Here is an 18219-nt window from a genome sequence, read left to right on the forward strand (position 1 = left end):
CGAATAGGGATAGTCAGCAGGATGCGTCTAACACACTCTTACTCAAACCACAGTAGGTGAAATAAAAGAACGAGACAGTGAAATGAAAGTATGAGAAATCTCAACGGCATTTAGCAAACATGATGTCATTCAGGTCAGGGCCAGTGATCTCTCTCAACAGATGAAAGAACTTGTGCTACTCTATTCACTGCTTCCACCACTCTTCACTCAATCCATTTATCTTTCTTCTATATTCTTTTTTATTGTTAGTTCTGCCTCTGTCAGTCGATACAGTAGTATAAAACTGTATTCCAGTTAGTGTGAGTAATGCAGCTCTTCCCAGAACTGCTCCACTGCCCTTGGCATCATGTTCTGTTGGGAGTGTTTGGCTGGAACCCTGTGGACATCGCAGCAACAATTACAACAGCAGACAACACTGATGATATAATTCAGTGGTTCTCTCTTCACTTGTACCATTCTGTGCACAGAAAATCTGCTCAAACTCGGGGCTATGAGCACTGAAGTGGAAATAACGTATACATTGACAGGTGAGAGTAGCAGTACCTTTAGTTACACACATATAGTAACACATATATTTCAGTGCATATAGCAGAATTACAGTACAGACCCTTGGTGGTTCTTTTTTGGTCAATATCATTAATATTAAGTTGCTCAATGTTTTCTGTCCAAACAGTATTTATGTCATGACTACAGTCATAACCTGTGTGTCTTAGCTCTGCATCAAGCCAAATATAATAAACAGATCCTCAAGCTTTCAGCACAAGCGGAGGATGATTCTGTGTAGACATCAAATAAAATATGATGAGTTGAAATATTGAAAGCAACAAACACTAATGATAATAAGCATTGGGATGCATGTGATTTATGAGTTTATCTAAATTAATAGTTTATTGTAGGGATGGGAAATTTAACGTGTTAATTTCTGCTAAAAAAATGAATGCAATTAATGCAGTATCCATTTTTAAACTTGCTTAAACTTCACTAATTCTTTTCCACACTTACTGTGGCTAAAATTGGCATATATACATTTCCAGGAGGTACCTGCTTGGATCGACTGCACATCCTTGCACAGAAATTGATTGTGTGGAGCAATGCACGCTTATTCATTACGTGCTATGCATATCCTGGGCATAATAAACACGGGAGCGGATTTACTGTACAGAGAATGGAGATTTCACCCGCAAGCAATGAGTCAGGTGTGGGAGAGATACGGGCAAGCTGCCGTGTCTCTTCGCATTGCCTGTAAAGCTCACTCACTGTCATCTGAACCAGTGTTAAAAAACAAAACCGCATGAGACAGACCCAGTGTGTGTGTGATAGAGACTGAACGGCAGCCAGAGAAAATAATAGTTCAGAGATTTTAAAATTTATCAAATTAAACTTCAGCATTCAATTTGTTTTATATCTTTATGTACAGTGTCTTATAATGCATTGGCAATGTACAGTTAAGTTTATCTTACCAATAAAGCTTAATATACATTTATTCTGCCGATTTGATCCATTTGCCCAACTTATAAATCTTTTGGCATGTTCACATATACCTGTATCAAAGATTTATGCTTGTAAAATGTCTAATTAACGCTAACTCTAAATTAAATTAAAATAAATGATGACTAACCAATTTCTTGAAAGTTATTTGAGACATATATAAAGTTAGTGCTGTCAGTCGATTAATTTTTTTTATCGCAATTAATCGCATAATTTTTGTAGTTAATCAAGATTAAATCGTAGATTTCGAAGCTGCTGAAATTTGACACTACAAATATTTCTTTTCCTGTCAAAATGCATTTATTTCCATTTTAGGAAAGAAAACAAAACAACATTTTACAATAAAATGCTTTATTTACATTTTTTAAACAAAGCCTTCCACAGTATAGAGATAGAAATGCACTAACATTAAACGTTTCCCAAAGTGGGAAGTTCCTACAGCAATAGTGAAACTGCGTTCATGATTCGCAGGGCGTCAGAGCCACTTTGAACTTGACATGAAGAGTGCTTGCAAACAAAAGCCTCTCATTCTGCGTTTTGATGATAGTTAAGACTTTACGTGCTTCTGTGGTAATTAAAATGTGCCTTACTTGATTTCTCAAGTCCCATCTGGGCTTGTTTTGTACATCAAATAGCGTAAAGAGGTCCTTTCTCCATAATTTTATCACAGAAGCGCTGTTGTGTATGTGTGCAGAGATTCTTTTATTTAGTGAGATAACAACCTCTGCGGCTCTTTCATAGAAGAGAGCGTTATAGTCAACTAGCATGTTACAACAGTAGCCTTCCGCAATCGAATGTCTATGGGACCGCCGCATTATGCTAAGCTTGTAGGATCAGCTTGGTAGAAGGGCTCTGTTGTGTGTGTGTGTTTGTGGTGTGTGCTTCAGTGTAATGACTCTGGGCGGACACATTACAAATGTTCCACCCTTCCAACAAGTGTTTATGCTGGTTTATGCTGTAATAACTGTAAATGCGTTAATCACAATTAAGAAAAATTAACACGTTAAACTATTTAAATTAAGCGCATGCGTTAACACGTAAATTCTGACAGCTCTATATAAAATAAATATTTTGATGGTTTAAGTTTTATGTATTAATGTACCATGTACCATGAATAACTATGTTTAATTACAGAAAACGGTGCGGTTAATTAGTTAAAAAATATATTTTTTGTCCCGCAAGGCAGCATTAGAATTAATCTACACATCTGTATTTATTACGTTTCCTATACCTATAACTATTGATGTTATTGCACTGCGTAAAACAACAGTGTACTTTTTAATGCAGCATAGAGTTGGCATAAATGTATTTACACAGGACTCACTATTGTGTAAAACAATGCATCACATGCTCAAAGGTTGATTGATGGTTCTTATGCACAACCAACAGTTACTGTGCTTGTTGACTTACTGTCATGTTTGGTCTCTCCGTGACTAGTGAGCCGTCTTTGGCATAAGAGTACACAGTGAAATCCTCTGGAAGAAGCAATCTGAGAAAAATCACAAGCACACACACACACACACACACACACACACACACACACACACACACACAAGTATGTAAGGCTTTATGTTGTTGAAAGCTGATGCATGTCATTTCAATGTAAAATACTTTTTTGTATCCCAGCTTAATATACAGAGTCACATAAGTCATTTTTAGGTTGATTTCCCCTATAAGTGTAACAATTTGGCTCTGTGGCACTATTAAACATCCCTTTGTTTGCTTGAACAGCCCATCCAGCCCGACATGGCAACACTGGTTTAACCAGTAGTGTGAGTTTGGGCGGGACTATCTTTTTGGACTGTCTGAGGTGGAAGGGTTTCTGGAATCTGTTTGAAAACACTGATTATTTTTGCAATTCTGTTTAGTGATTCTAGTAGTGCACAAATTACACACTTCACCATTAAGTGTTTAAGAGTATACTCACACAAACAGCACAAAACTACTGCTTGTCAGGAATCCTGAATACCCCAAATTTGCTGTCAAATATTTAAAAAAGGGGACTACAGAGGCATTTGAGAGAGAGAACATGAGAGAGGGCATAAGGGAGTGATGGGGTCACAACCCCATGACATTTAGTCATGGGCAAAAGCAGGAAAGAGAGCTGAAAGGAAGTGCTGAGCAGTTGATACTGAGAGAAAGAAAAGATGACACAGACAGACAAAATGACAGCTGATAGGAGAAAGCAGGTCTCCCACGTTTCCTGACCAATGAATTTCTATGACTTATTTCAGTTGTTTGTGATTACTGGATAAAGATTTTTTTAAAACATTTAGATTCAGACCAATTCAGTAATGAATCATTTAGATCAATTTGTGAACCGTTTCAACCAATTCAATAGAAATTGAATAAATAAGTGACCTTACAAAACATCTTAAGTAGAGTATTTTATAAAAGATTTTACTGATGTAAATGACATAGAAGTAGATTTGGTGGAGCGGACTAGATCTGCTTACGCCCGCTGCTGCTTGACATCAGACAGTTGCTGCGGCTGTTAGACGAAAGAGACATGCTGCTGCTACTGAAAAAAATCAGTTAACCCATCATACGCGAAGCAGATCTAGACATGGGGAGGAGGAGGGTGAATGCAAGACTGTACTGCTGAACTTGAGTTGAAGCTGTTATGGTGAGTACCGGTTTAATATGTTTTGGCAGAAGGGTGTAATAGAGCTTGGCAACATGACGTCACGCAACAGTGCGCCGCGGTGGCTGATGGGTAGTGTCGCCATATTTTGATGCCATCGTGGTACCAGTGTTAAACCGGCAGACACGAATCAGGCCCTGCGTTAATTAAAAGCATACAGATACATTTCGACTACTTTTAAAGTCATGTGAAGAACTTGTGTTGTTGGTTGTAATGTCCATTCACACGACCGACAAGGTAAGAAATTAGACAACGGATTGTGTTTCTTTAGCTTTCCCGCATGGAGGCAGAATCAAGACAATGATGGTTGTCTTGGATATCAACCGTAAGACGTACAGACATCAAGTTTTCCAGCATCCCAAGATCGTTAAAAGTGTGTTCCAGACATTTTTATTCAGGTGAGTGACAATGTATTAAATACATTTACTCAACACTGTGCCACAATTTGTCTGGACCAAGCAACAGTAGTTGTCAGCCTGAGTCTATTTTTTCATTCTCTAAACCCAACCAAGTAGTTTTGTTACTCTGACCAAACTGTAGTTTTTATCTATCTAGCTACATTTTATTTATGGAAATAAGGTGTGTTATGTCTTTAATATGCATCTTAATATGAATCTTTTGTGTTGGTTAAATATAAGTTGTTTCACTGCAGTAGTTTTATTTTGTATTTATTTATTGATGTCTTCTTGAAGGTAAACCAACATATGAAATGGATGAGTCACATCCTGACTGGGCTCCAACACTGCACCTGGGACACTCTGAAGTGCGTGCTACAGAGTCAGACCGGTATTCTCGTCGATTATAACGACAACAAATGAGCGTGCCAGTAGCAGGTGACAACAGTGAATTCCAAATGCAGGGAGAAACTACTGCAGAAGATGAGGAAGAAATAAACCAGGTGGGAGCAGCACAAGAAAAGGAAGATGACCAGACAGAGACTGAGGCAGAAGTGGCAGCAGATGCGGGAGGTGGTGACCAGGCAGAGGTGGGAGCTGTAGAAGATGATGAATGTGGAGAACGGGCAGATGTGGAAGCAGCAGAGGATGAGAAATGTGGAAACCAGGCAGAAGATGAAGTGGCACATGAACCAACAGCTAAGAGACAAAGAACAGAATGTCAATTCTGTCAGTGCAACAGTGCAAAAATCAACCGTCTGTTGCGGGAGAACAGGGAGCTAAGGTGTGACCTGAACAAGAGAAAGATGGATGAAGACTTTTTAAAAAGGTAACACAAATAAGGTCAGGTACTACACAGGAATTCCATGTTTTGCCATTTTATTGTCATTGTTCAACAATGTTAAGGCTTTCCTGACCATTACAAAAAAGTTGTCATCCTTTCAAATGCTTTTGTTGACACTCATACGTCTGAGGCTTGATCTTCCAGTACAGCACCTTGCCCATCTCTTTAATGTTTCACGTAAAACTCTTTCTACTGCCTTTACTGACACCATAGATGTGTTGTATGCACGGCTTAACCCCTTGGTGTACTGGCCAGAGAAGCATTGCTTACAAGCCACAATGCTGCATCAATTTTTGGAAGGCGTTTTTTTTTTTTGGGAAACGTGTTGCTATTATTGTCGACTGCTTTGAAATACGTACAGAAAGGCCATCAAATCTAATAGCACATGCTCAGGCCTTTTCTCACTACAAAAGTACACACACAATGAAATACCTCATTGGTATTACACCACAGGGTGTAATATCATTTATTTCCAAGGGATGGGGTGGGCGTGCCTCTGACAGGCACATAACTGTGAACTGTGGCCTCCTAAACAAACTGTTACCAGGTGACAGTGTTAGCTGATCGAGGCTTCGATATCAAGGATAGTGGGGGAATGATGTGTGTAGAGGTCAAAGTTCCTGCGTTCATTAATGGAAGATGTCAACTCGATGCTAAGGATGTGGAATATACATGAGTGATAGCACACCTGATGATTCATGTTGAAAGGGTGATTGGTAGTATGCGCAACAAGTACACAATATTACATAAGAGAATACCATTTAGTTTGTTACTGCCATGTGAGGGGGAGGAGATGACACTTCTTGACAAGATAGTGAATGTTTGCTGTATGTGTCCCAGTGTGGTTGTAAAACCAAATGAAAATGAAAATTTTTCATGTTAATTTTAGTTTTTAGTTTCATTTTACTGTTGTAAATATTTATATTACTGTTGTAGACATTTATATTAGTTTTTTGATTACATGTTTGTATACTTAAATACTTCTATTGAAAACAGATGACACAATATTATCTTGTACAAACTGGTTTAATAAAAATGACATTTGCAAGTACAAAAACAACAGTTTTTGGGTGGTTGAAATTGAACTGAATTTTTCCAGCAATAAATGTAAACATATCTGAGTAAACATCTTCAGAGAGTGCAACAAAAAAGGTTACAACTTATAGCAACATATCAACCACATACAGTTGTGCTCAAAAGTTTGCATACCCTGGCAGAAATTGTGGAAATATAACTGATCATGCAAAAAAACTCTCTTTTATTTAAGGATAGTGATCATATGAAGCCATTTATTATCACATAGTTGTTTGGCTCCTTTTTAAATCATAATGATAACAGAAATCACCCAAATGGCCCTGATCAAAAGTTTACATACCCTTGAATGTTTGGCCTTGTTACAGACACACAAGGTGACACACACAGGTTTAAACGGTAATTAAAGGTTAATTTCCCACACCTGTGGCTTTTTAAATTGCAATTAGTGTCTGTGTATTAATAGTCAATGAGTTTGTTAGCTCTCACGTGGATGCACCGATCAGGCTAGATACTGAGCCACGGGGAGCAGAAAAGAACTGTCAAAAGACCTGCGTAACAAGGTAATGGAACTTTATAAAGATGGAAAAGGATATAAAAAGATATCCAAAGCCTTGAAAATGCCAGTCATTACTGTTCAATCACTTATTAAGAAGTGGAAAATTCGGGGATCTCTTGATACCAAGCCAAGGTCAGGTAGACCAAGAAAGATTTCAGCCACAACTGCTAGAAGAATTGTTCAGGATACAAAGAAAAACCCACAGGTAACCTCAGGAGAAATACAGGCTGCTCTGGAAAAAGACGGTGTGGTTGTTTCAAGGAGCACAATACGACGATACTTGAACAAAAATGAGCTGCATGGTCGAGTTGCAAGAAAGAAGCCTTTACTGTGCCAATGCCACAAAAAAGCCCGGTTACAATATGCCCAACAACACCTTGACACCTGGCACCAAAATAGAGCTTTATGGTCACAACCATAAGTGCTATGTTTGGAGAGGGGACAACAAGGCCTATAGTGAAAAGAATACCATACCCACTGTGAAGCATGGTGGTGGCTCACTGATGTTTTGGGGGTGTTCGAGCACTAAAGGCGCTGGGAATCTTGTGAAAATTGATGGTAATATGTATGCAGCATGTTATCAGAAAATACTGGCAGACGATTTGCATTCTTCCTGCACGAAAGCTGCGCATGGGACGCTCTTGGACTTTCCAGCATGACAATGACCCTAAGCACAAGGCCAAGTTGACCCTCCAGTGGTTACAGCAGAAAAAGGTGAAGGTTCTGGAGTGGCCATCACAGTCTACCGACCTTAATATCATCAAGCCACTCTGGGGAAATCTCAAACGTGTGGTTCATGCAAGACGAAAGACAAAGACTTTGCATGACCTGGAGGCATTTTGCCAAGACGAATGGGCAGCTATACTGCCTGCAAGAATTTGGGGCCTCATAGACAACTATTACAAAAGACTGCACGCTGTCATTGATGCTAAAGGGGGAAATACACATTATTAAGAACTAAGGGAATGCAGACTTTTGAACAGGGGTCATTTCATTTTTTTCTTTGTTGCCATGTTTTGTTTTATTGTGCCATTCTGTTATAACCTACAGTTGAATATGAATCCCATAAGAAATAAAAGAAATGTGTTTTGCCTGCTCACTAATGATTTCTTTAAAAATGGTACATATATTACCAATTCTCCAAGGGTATGCAAACCTTTGAGCATAACTGTATATGAACAATATAACTGCAAAAGTTTGTTGGAGTGAAGCAAACCTGAATTTTTCAAGTATCAAATTTTAAAATTGTCTAAGCATATTAAACATCTTAAACATGCAACAAAAAATATTACAAATATGAACAATACTGCAAGAAGTAACAATAGGGCTGTTAAGAATAAACTTAAAGGTGCAATATGTAACTTTTTTCATGTAATATTCACCTTTTTTGCCAATGTGTGAAAGGTTTGTAACGCAACTTAAAAAATGAGCCCTTCCCGGACTTCCTAGGTTGCCCATTAAAGCCTGTAGACTGATTTTCATGCGAAGGGAGCGGGTTGCTTTCGCCGGGAAAATCCAAAGGATGTGACGTTTATGTGCGCTCCCGAGAGCCTTGCCTCAGACAGCGCTATTCAACAGTGACAACAAACTGCAACACTAGGTAACGTTATCTTAGAGATGGAATCCAGCAAACGGCCGACTCCCAGAACAACACCGACTCCTACACAAACTCAGAGTAAGCCAAAAAAAAAAAAAAAAAACATTCCCGTCTGGCTAAGCGGGAATGTGATCGTGGTCGAGCGAAAACTAGAGTGAACATCAGCAGGGTATTTGATTCCTGGAGGGACATTCGTTCGGTTTTGGGGATCAAAACCGACTCTGAATTGGCGTTCTTCTTATTGGACAGGTAAGCTTACATAACTGCAAAGCATGTAAAATATAATGCCATATGGATTGATCTGTGTAATTTTAGCTAACTTGACCTTGCCTGCTAACGCTGATGAATTGCAAGCTACCTTGCTTCGTAACTTTCAAATAATTTCAACAATCTTCTCTTTATAATAAATGTCAGGTATGCTGATTCACAGTAACTGACATAATGTTAATCTGTAATTATTCAGCAAGGTAAACTACAATAACACATGAAATGAATGCTAGACAATGTTCAAGATAATGCAAAAAGACTCATTCATTAGTGTAACGTTTCTTGGTTATACAGAAAATACATACATTCTATTATTATAAAACAATAGCGCATCGATATATCAAAATTACAGTTGTGAATCACATCAATACTGAATTGTTTCAACATATTTATAATGTACAGTCTATTTTATAAACAGCTACTGTCATCATTCACCAAATTTAGCTAACAGCTATTGATAAAGCTGGCTAGCTAGCTAACACCGACATAGGCTATCGGATAAATGCAGTCAATGTATCATGCAAAGAAAAGTGATTACTTCAAACTACAGTCTCGCATAGTCAGACCTATATCCACACTTTGTTTTAGCACTGTTCCAGCAATGTAGAGTCAAATATAATATACAGTCTCAAAGTTTGTAGTAAACAATCATAACTGTGTAATTTTAATTATGCTACCTCATCTGTCACCATGAAGCCAGTGAATCGTGTTCAGTCTCTTGATTTTGTTTCCTATGGACAGTGCGCGATCACAAGCTACAAGCTGCAGTTCACTTAACGGTCACAGGTGTCATTAATAACAAGGATTTCTGAATCTTACATACTGCACCTTTAATAAACATCTTTTATATACAGTGCAAGATCCAGACTACATGGCTGTGCAAGTGAGCTTATAGCAACTGTGGTGTGTTCTTTGAGTAATATTTGGCTACAAGCTCTGGAAGGCAAACTTTCTCAAAGAACTTTTGTGCTTTATGTAGACGTAGATCCCAGCATTCCTGGTCTGGAAAGACCCGCACTACAACAAAGTCCTTCAGAGTCCAAACATCAAGGTCACAGTGGTTGGATCCAGTGACAAATGACAAAATGTAATATATTTATTGATTGAATACATTGTTTTTCTATTTTTAAAAAGCCAAAATGATAAAAAAAAAAAAAACTAATAAAATATAATTAGTCAAATTAATATTTTTGTAATGTACCTAGTTTGAAGATCCCTGTATAATTAACAGCATAAGCCTTGAGAGAATTTCATTCATAAGTAAACACGATGTAATAATGTCCACCTGCCGATAAAGGGCGGGGGTTTGGTTCTAATGGATAAAAATGACTATCTCTGAGATTAAATCACAACTTTCAAATGATATCTGTTACACAAAATTTGAATCCAACTTTGCTTTTCATGCCTTTTTGCATGATGCATGTAATAAAGGTTTAATTAGCTCAGTGGAATTGAAGTATGTTATTAAGGATTTTCCAGTAACTCCTGTCATGTATGTCTTGCCTATAGTTCCAATGAAAGTCTACTGGAACCCATATCTCATTATGTCGATCGAATTCTTAAACCTTTGGTGGAACAACTTCCATCTTATTTGAAGGATACGGGTGATTTTATACAACAGCTAAAAGATGTTAACTTTGAAGGTTGTGATGCAAATTTCTGGCCACATTATATGTTGTTTCTTTATATACCAACATCCCGCATGATATGTGTTTGGAAGCTCTCGAGTTTTTCCTTGAATCAAGAATTGATAAATCTCCACAGTCTAATTTTATTCTTGACATGACGTCCATGCTTCTTTTGAAGAATTATTTCTTATTTGAGGATAGCTATTATTTCCAGAAACAGGGAGCTGTGATGGGTTCAAAATTCTCCCCAGACTATGCCTGTTTGTTTATGGGTTTTCTAGAAGAAAAAATATTTGGAATAATAACCCTTTTTCCATATACATTTTGATGTGGAAAAGATATGTCGATGACGCTTTTTGCATTTTCAGGGGATCTAAAGAAAACTTTGAGGACTTTTTTGATCTTCCTAAATAACATGACTGATTCTATCAAATTTAATGCTGAAATTGACCCAAATTCAGTATCCTTTTTGGATACAAGAGTCCGTTTGCATTTAGGATCAAAACATTATATACAAAACCAACTGACAAAAACAGTATTTTGCATGCATCGAGGTCACATCCAACGTATTTAAAAAAAGAGTTTACCATACATAACGTTTTTGAGAATAAAGCGTATCTGTATGACGGATTTGGATTTTGAGATAGAGGTAGTAAAAATGTATAAGCAATTTAGCCACAGGGGCTATCCTAAAAAGTGGCTAGATGATGCTCTTTACAGAGTTCGTACCATTCCTCCTCCGCCCAAAAGCAATAGAAAAAACATCTCTGTGGTTTGTACAACAACATTTTCTCGACAGAAATTAAAGAAATAATCAAAAAACATTGGTATGTTTTAAAGAGCGATCCTATTTGTTCCAATCTTTTTCAGGATACTCTGCTCTTTGCACATTATAGATCTAAAAATATTAGAGATTTTTTAAAGCAGACACTTTCACTTCATATAATACGAATGATGGGTGATTGGATGAATCCATTGGTTTTTTCCCCATGTTTGAATTGTGCCGCCTGTAAGAATAACAACAGAAAAATCAGCTCATTTAGGAGCTGTATAACAGACAGTGTATACAGTATAAAACAGTTTGTCACTAGGGGGCCTGGGTAGCTCAGCGAGTATTGACGCTGACTACCACCCCTGGAGTTACGAGTTCGAATCCAGGGTGTGCTGAGTGACTCCAGCCAGGTCTCCTAAGCAACCAAATTGGCCCGGTTGCTAGGGAGGGTAAAGTCACATGGGGTAACCTCCTCGTGGTCGTGATTAGTGGTTCTCGCTCTCAATGGGGCATGTGGTAAGTTGTGCGTGGATCGCGGAGGGTAGCATGAGCCCCCACATGCGGTGTCTCCACGGAGTTATGCATGACGAGCCACGTGATAAGATGCACGGATTGATGGTCTCAGAAGCGGAGACAACTGAGACTTGTCCTCCACCACCTGGATTGAGGTGAGTAACCGCGCCACCACGAGGACCTACTAAGAAGTGGGAATTGGGCATTCCAGCACTGTAAAAAATTACTCCAAATTTACGGCCAAATTCCTACAGCAATCTACTCTGATTCTTAAATACAGTAGTTTGCTGTTAAAAATGTTGCATTCTGGGAGATCAAGAGCAGGCTCACTGTGAAGTGACTAGTTTTACGGTAAATAGCTGTTCTGTGCAAGGCATTAGGGGAAAATGAACATTTAAAATCGTGATATCATCTTGGTGAAAGCTATAGTGACATTTTGAAACTTATATTTTAACCACCCCCCCATGCAAATTTTAGTTTGTGGCACATGGTTAGTGTTCATGATGTTTCTGACCAACTCCTCTGTTCTATCAGCCTTCACTTGTCTGTCTAATGAGAAGTCAAATAAAAAAAAATAAATAAAAAAAATCAACCTTTGAAGCAATGTACATATTAAAAGTACAATTTTGCCAGGATTGAACAGTGTATTTTTTATTAAAAAAAACAACAAAAAAAAAACACCAACAATCTGTACACAGTAAAATAATAATATAGCACTGCATTGTGGGTTATAATGGTGAAATACCCATAAGCCTTTGCGCTTGAATATGTATGCATGCTTTGGCAATGCATTGGGGCTACACGTGTACAAACATTTTTATTCAGACTTAATAGAAGTTTTAGTTTAATTAGTGTTGTTGTTTTGTTATCAATAGTTGTGTTTTGTTCGAAGTCACCATTATGGTGATTAGTATTCTCTTGAGCTGGCACTTTGGACCTTCTTTATTATTATATTATGTTCTTCTAGCCAGTCAGTTTGTGTAGTAAAACACAAGTTTTTGCACTGTGCTACTTGGAAAACAAACCTAAGGTCAGACTGAATGTCTGATCCTACCTTATAAATGGCACTATATGTGGCAATTGTGATGCATTACATATAAAAGCAAAAACGCTAAAGAATATTAGAGAAAAATTATATCAGCATATTTAGTGGTTGGGGGCCAATTGCACCACCTTTAGTGAGCTGCTGGTGCCCCCCTTTACATGGCGCCCCTATGCATTGCATAACTAGCATATATTGTTTTTGCACCACTACAAGTCACACACAGAAATCAACTCTCGGCATACAAAACGCAACAATGGTGACAATTAACAAACATACTTCTATGTAAAAAAGTAAAAGCTGAACATTAAAATACAAGTAACTTAGACTACAACAAAAAAAATGTCAAAATAATCCAGCAAATAGTAAAAATTTGAAGTAAATTCTTCATGCCGCAGTGCATGCTGGGAATATAGCTGATAATTTCAACAACAGTAGACAGTATGTAATTTAACAGCAATATGCTGCTAAACTGCAGTTGTATACTGTAGCTGTCAAAAACAGTATCTTGCTGTTAATTTTAAGAACAGTAACACTGTATTTTTACAGTATAATGCTGGCAACCACAGCTGCAAATAGTTTACAGTTTTTTTTTTTACAGGATTATTTTTTACAGTGAAATTGGGAGAAAAGGGGATAAAAAAAATTAAAATAAATAATTAAAAAAAAAACTGTTTGTCACTTGTTCTGAGAATGTCCTTTATCTCATTTCTTGTCCATGCAATAAACAATATGTGGCAAAAACCATTAAATGAATTAGAACATGTATAATTGAGCATATGAGCGCCGTGAGAAGGAACGATTAAAAATCTCCAATTGCACGCCACTTTTTAGAAGCTGGTCATTCGGTATCTACTTTAACTTTTTTGGTTATAGAACAAGTTAAGCGTCCACGTAGGGGGGGAAATATAGAACGGATACTCCTACAGAAAGAATCCCGATGGATATTTCACTTAAAATCTTTACATCCCCTGGAAATTAATGAGGATTTGTCCCTCAGCTGTTTTCTATAGGATTATTATGATGCATCTCTATTTGCACATGCTTATGATTTGAATCATGGTATATTTGCAAATATAACTATGTACAGTTTACTTTTGGAAATACGTGTAGACATTTTGGAATATCGGGTGATTGTTGCACTATGCCCATGTTTTTGAATTATGCACGATCAACATTTGTTTTGACATAATTGACATTTCTCGAAGTATAATGTATATATATGACACAAAATATAATTCCTTACTGATTTGTATGCATATAACAATTCTTCTTTGAATAATGAATATTATTGGTATATGGTTATGATATAATAATATAATGGGTAATTTTTGTATATGTAATTTGTGTCCTTCTCTATCTCGTGATCTATACACGTAGATTCTTGATAACTTGTCTTTGTTACTTAAGTAATATATGTGAATGCCGGTATACCATATAAAGAGGCAATATATGTCTAGAACATTCAGCAAATATTTGTATATTTTTAAGTCAATTCTATTAGGACAAATACGGTAAATACTCCCTCTTTATAAATGGAATCAGGTGTGCTATTGATAAAGGGACACTGATGACGAGGTAAATCGAAAACATTTTGTCTTTGCACTGAGCACTTTTAGCACTTTTTGCCCAATAAGCTAAAAAAAGACATTTTCTACATATTGTGTGTGAGCTTCCCCTCTCTTTTGGACTATAGTATGATTTTTTGAGCTTACGCACCAAAGCTACTAGGAAATATAAGCCCTTTCAATATTTGGCGTGGATGTCTACACCTTTTGTTCTGCTGTTGGTTGGTTCATAAGTAGACAAAAGGGACATTATAACTGAAACACACCCAAATGAATCAATATCGAGTTAAAAAAAAAAATCAAATCGAGAGCTTGTGAATCAGAATTAAATCTGTATCAATACCCAGCCCTAGTGGGCACACATTGCTTCAATTAAAATAATCCAGATTCGGGGGCTGGGTAGCTACACCACCACGAGGACCTAGAGTGCATTGGGAATTGGGCATTCCAAATTGGGGAGAAAATATTATTAATAATAATAATAATAATAATAATAATTCAGATTCATCAACATTAGAATAAGTGTAAGACCTAATTTATGTCCGGACGTACCAGTTGTGAATCCAGCAGAAATTTTGTGTGAGAACATTTCACTATGTGGGTCTGGTTATGGGGTGTGTTTGTTGGAGTATCATTGTGGCCAACAGCCTAATGGATGTGCTCTCTATGTCTTGTAATATCTCTGTGTGTGTACAGAGCTGTGAGTTATTAATCCTACGCAGGGTAGGTGGGGTGCTGTTGTTGCTGTAAGGCAGCTGTGTGGAATTACAGCTCAGTTTTGCAGGCACACATAGGACTGAGAAAAGAGCAATGGAGAAACTCAACTCAGTTCTCCAACGCAAGCCAACATTAAGCTTTTCCCCTTTTCATTTCAAAGGACTCTGCCAAGAGTGACATAAGATTACATAATGCTTATACCTTGTTTCCCTTCTGGAGGAAAACGTGCTGTTCTGATCTAAACTCTATTTACTTTCTTAATAGAAGTTTTTGGTGTTATTGTACATGATTTTTTTTTCATCGTTATCTTTCATTAAAATGCAACTATCTCTATGCCTCTGAAACAACTTTCTTTTTGGTTATTCTGAATTGACCACATGGGTTTGACAAAAATATTTACTAGATTTTAAAAAATTTCCTAAAGGGGGGATGCTTACCAGCTTACCACTCGCTTTATCAAAAACAAGTTGAAAAGTCAGTTCGCTTCCAAAAGTAATTGCACACCTCAACAAACCGGTATGATTCATTCATCATTCACCAGGATGAGTAAGGCACTAAAGTTTAATGCTTAGGATTAGGAGTTTTTTCAAACCTCTAACCATATATTATTAGCAACAGTAAAAATGATGCTTGCTTTAGCAAGCACATCTAATAATATTATATCATAGCCAACTTCTCATGATTATTTTTTCACGACATTATTTTCCTCTATATTTTGTTTCAATGTAAAATACAGAAGTTTATGGAAGTAAATGTGTTGTATATGCTGTTTTACATTGTCTTTCAATGATATGTTTTATGGTGCTTTTCATCTCTGAAATCAAGTTTGCTGTTGCAACTCTTAGTTGCTTCTCCTCCTCAGCCTTGTTTTCCTAAGAAAGCTGACAAGAAAGTTTTAATCAAATGGATTTCCTAAAGGCCAATAGTTCACATTTCAGGGGTGGGGTGGGCTTGTTCTAGGCTTGTTTAAGATCTTGGCTAACCTGAGAAGGCCAAAAGAGTGCGGAAAACTTTATTTCACGTGATGAGTTGACCTTTATGTCACATCTCCTTAAGAACAGAAGCGGAGCATGGCTGGAAATCATCAATGTTTGTGAAAAAATAATCACAACTGCCACAACACGTTCAGCACTGAGCGTCAAAGTAAATGTGCTATGTGGTCATACACGGCATGGTTTTTTGTCTTTCATCAAGATCGATTCAAAGCACGTCAGACATGTTAAGCAACTCTGAGAAACTTTATGTTTTTTACTTCCAAAAACATTAAGGCATACTTCCAAAAACATTTCCCTGCTCTGGCCCTCCAAACTGTCTAGCTGAGGAGAAGAGATTGTTTTTGCTACTCAAGAATCTCAATATTAAAGCGAAGAGCCCAGAATATTCTGCAGATGTATATGTATTCGTTTTATCAGGCTTAGTACATGAAAGGCACTATGTGAAATATCACTCTTGGGAATGTAAACTTAAACATCCACTCTAAGCTTCATTCAAGCTGCATTACCAATCTGATATGATCAAGAGACTTTAGTTGTTCATGCAATGATATAGTGGTTCTCTAAAATGTTCTGCTCACATGTTGCAATATTTGAAATACCTTACAAATACAAATGGCTCAGAAGTTTGTATGAAGTTGTACTGACTTTTGTTTGTGGAATATTGCACAGATATAGTTAGGTGCCTAAACTGGGTAATGTTTAATAGTAAACATTCTAGCTCCAAAGTCTAAAAAAGCTCTAATTTTCAATGTCTTTTTGATAAAAGATGACACAAGGGAAAACACAAGGGCTTGACACTAGCGCAGAGCGCTAGATGGCGCTATGCAGTGTAATCGAGCTTAAAATCATGATCACCAAGGAGACTGCAGATGTCACAATTTATAGCGAAAAACATTTAGTTATATTTTGGTCTGTTCTCAAACTAAATCGATTGGATCACTTCAGAAGATATGGATTACACCATTTCTGAGTCGTATGGATTATTTTTATGGTGCCTTTGAGCTTTTTGGAGCTTCAAAGTTTTGGTCACCATTCACTTACATTGTATGGATCTACAGAGCTGAAATATTCTTCTAAAAATCTTCACTTGTGTTCTGCAGAAGGAAGAACGTCATACACATCTGGGATGGCATAAGTGTGAGTAAATGATGAGAGAATTTTCATTTTTGGGTGAACTATCCCTTTAAGGAAATAATGGCCAAATCCTGACATGTTGTGTCTACAGTAATAAAATGGCCTCTAACCTGGCAACACTCTCTAAACTGGCAACAGTGAGTAAATTCTGTGCCACTAGCTGCAACAGACCCGTCCGTCATTGGACAAAAAGCGCACTCTTTTTGCATTATGAACTGACACTCTGACACTTTTCAAAAAACAACAACGCACAACACTGAGCTTCCACATCTAGAAGACTTCATGTACTTACATATGTTTCATGCCTTATAGTTTTCTCTGCACATTATGCTGGGATTGGAGAAAGTACTGCATGTCGACATTCACAAGTTCACTAATTTACAAGCAACTAATGATAAATAAAGACTGATATATTATAACAGAATAGTAAGTGAACATAATAGCTAGACATTAAGGATGCAGGACATTTTCAGTTGCCTAACATTTTTGGACAAAAACTGACACTTTCATTTTTCAGTAGATTAAACTTTTACATCTTTGCTCTTTTTCCCAGTCCACACAGACCAATCACAGGCTTCCTAGTGAAATGAAAGAGCACTCAGAAAAAGGATTTTTGCTGCTTGTTCAATTTACTTAATTAAAATAGTTAACTACAGCAACACAATTCTCAAACATTTTGTCACAACTTGATTTGGAAATACACTTAATCCATTTGAGTTGGGACAACATAAATACTTTTTGTGGTGTTAATGTGCATTGATGAAACTGGGCAGGGGATTTTCATTTCCCAGCATGCTTTGCATGGTACTTGATAGGGAGAGTAAATGTTAAAATTAAGCGTTATTTTGTGTTTTTGTGCTTTAGTGTCTAATGTTTTGTTATGTTGAGATTTAGAAGAGTTTCTGTTATGTTGGAGTTTTGGGGGTTACCATTATGGTGAAGAGTGGAACTTGAGCTAACGATGACCACAGATACATATCACACATGAAATTAACATGAAATTATTAAATAAACGCTGTGCTAA

General features: G+C 37.1%; 1 protein-coding gene across 2 annotated transcripts in view; it reads right to left on the reverse strand.

The window, feature by feature from the left end:
* LOC127414638 (disintegrin and metalloproteinase domain-containing protein 9-like) overlaps window positions 1-18219 on the reverse strand; it is a 67627-nt gene that overhangs the window by 37809 nt on the left and 11599 nt on the right. For both annotated transcript variants that reach the window (XM_051652824.1, XM_051652823.1), the window contains exon 4: window positions 2899-2977. In XM_051652824.1, the coding sequence (XP_051508784.1) occupies window positions 2899-2977 (79 nt within the window). The remainder of the gene's footprint in view (window positions 1-2898; window positions 2978-18219) is intronic.

Source organism: Myxocyprinus asiaticus, chromosome 24 (assembly GCF_019703515.2).
Source record: "Myxocyprinus asiaticus isolate MX2 ecotype Aquarium Trade chromosome 24, UBuf_Myxa_2, whole genome shotgun sequence".
Lineage (NCBI taxonomy): Eukaryota > Metazoa > Chordata > Actinopteri > Cypriniformes > Catostomidae > Myxocyprinus > Myxocyprinus asiaticus.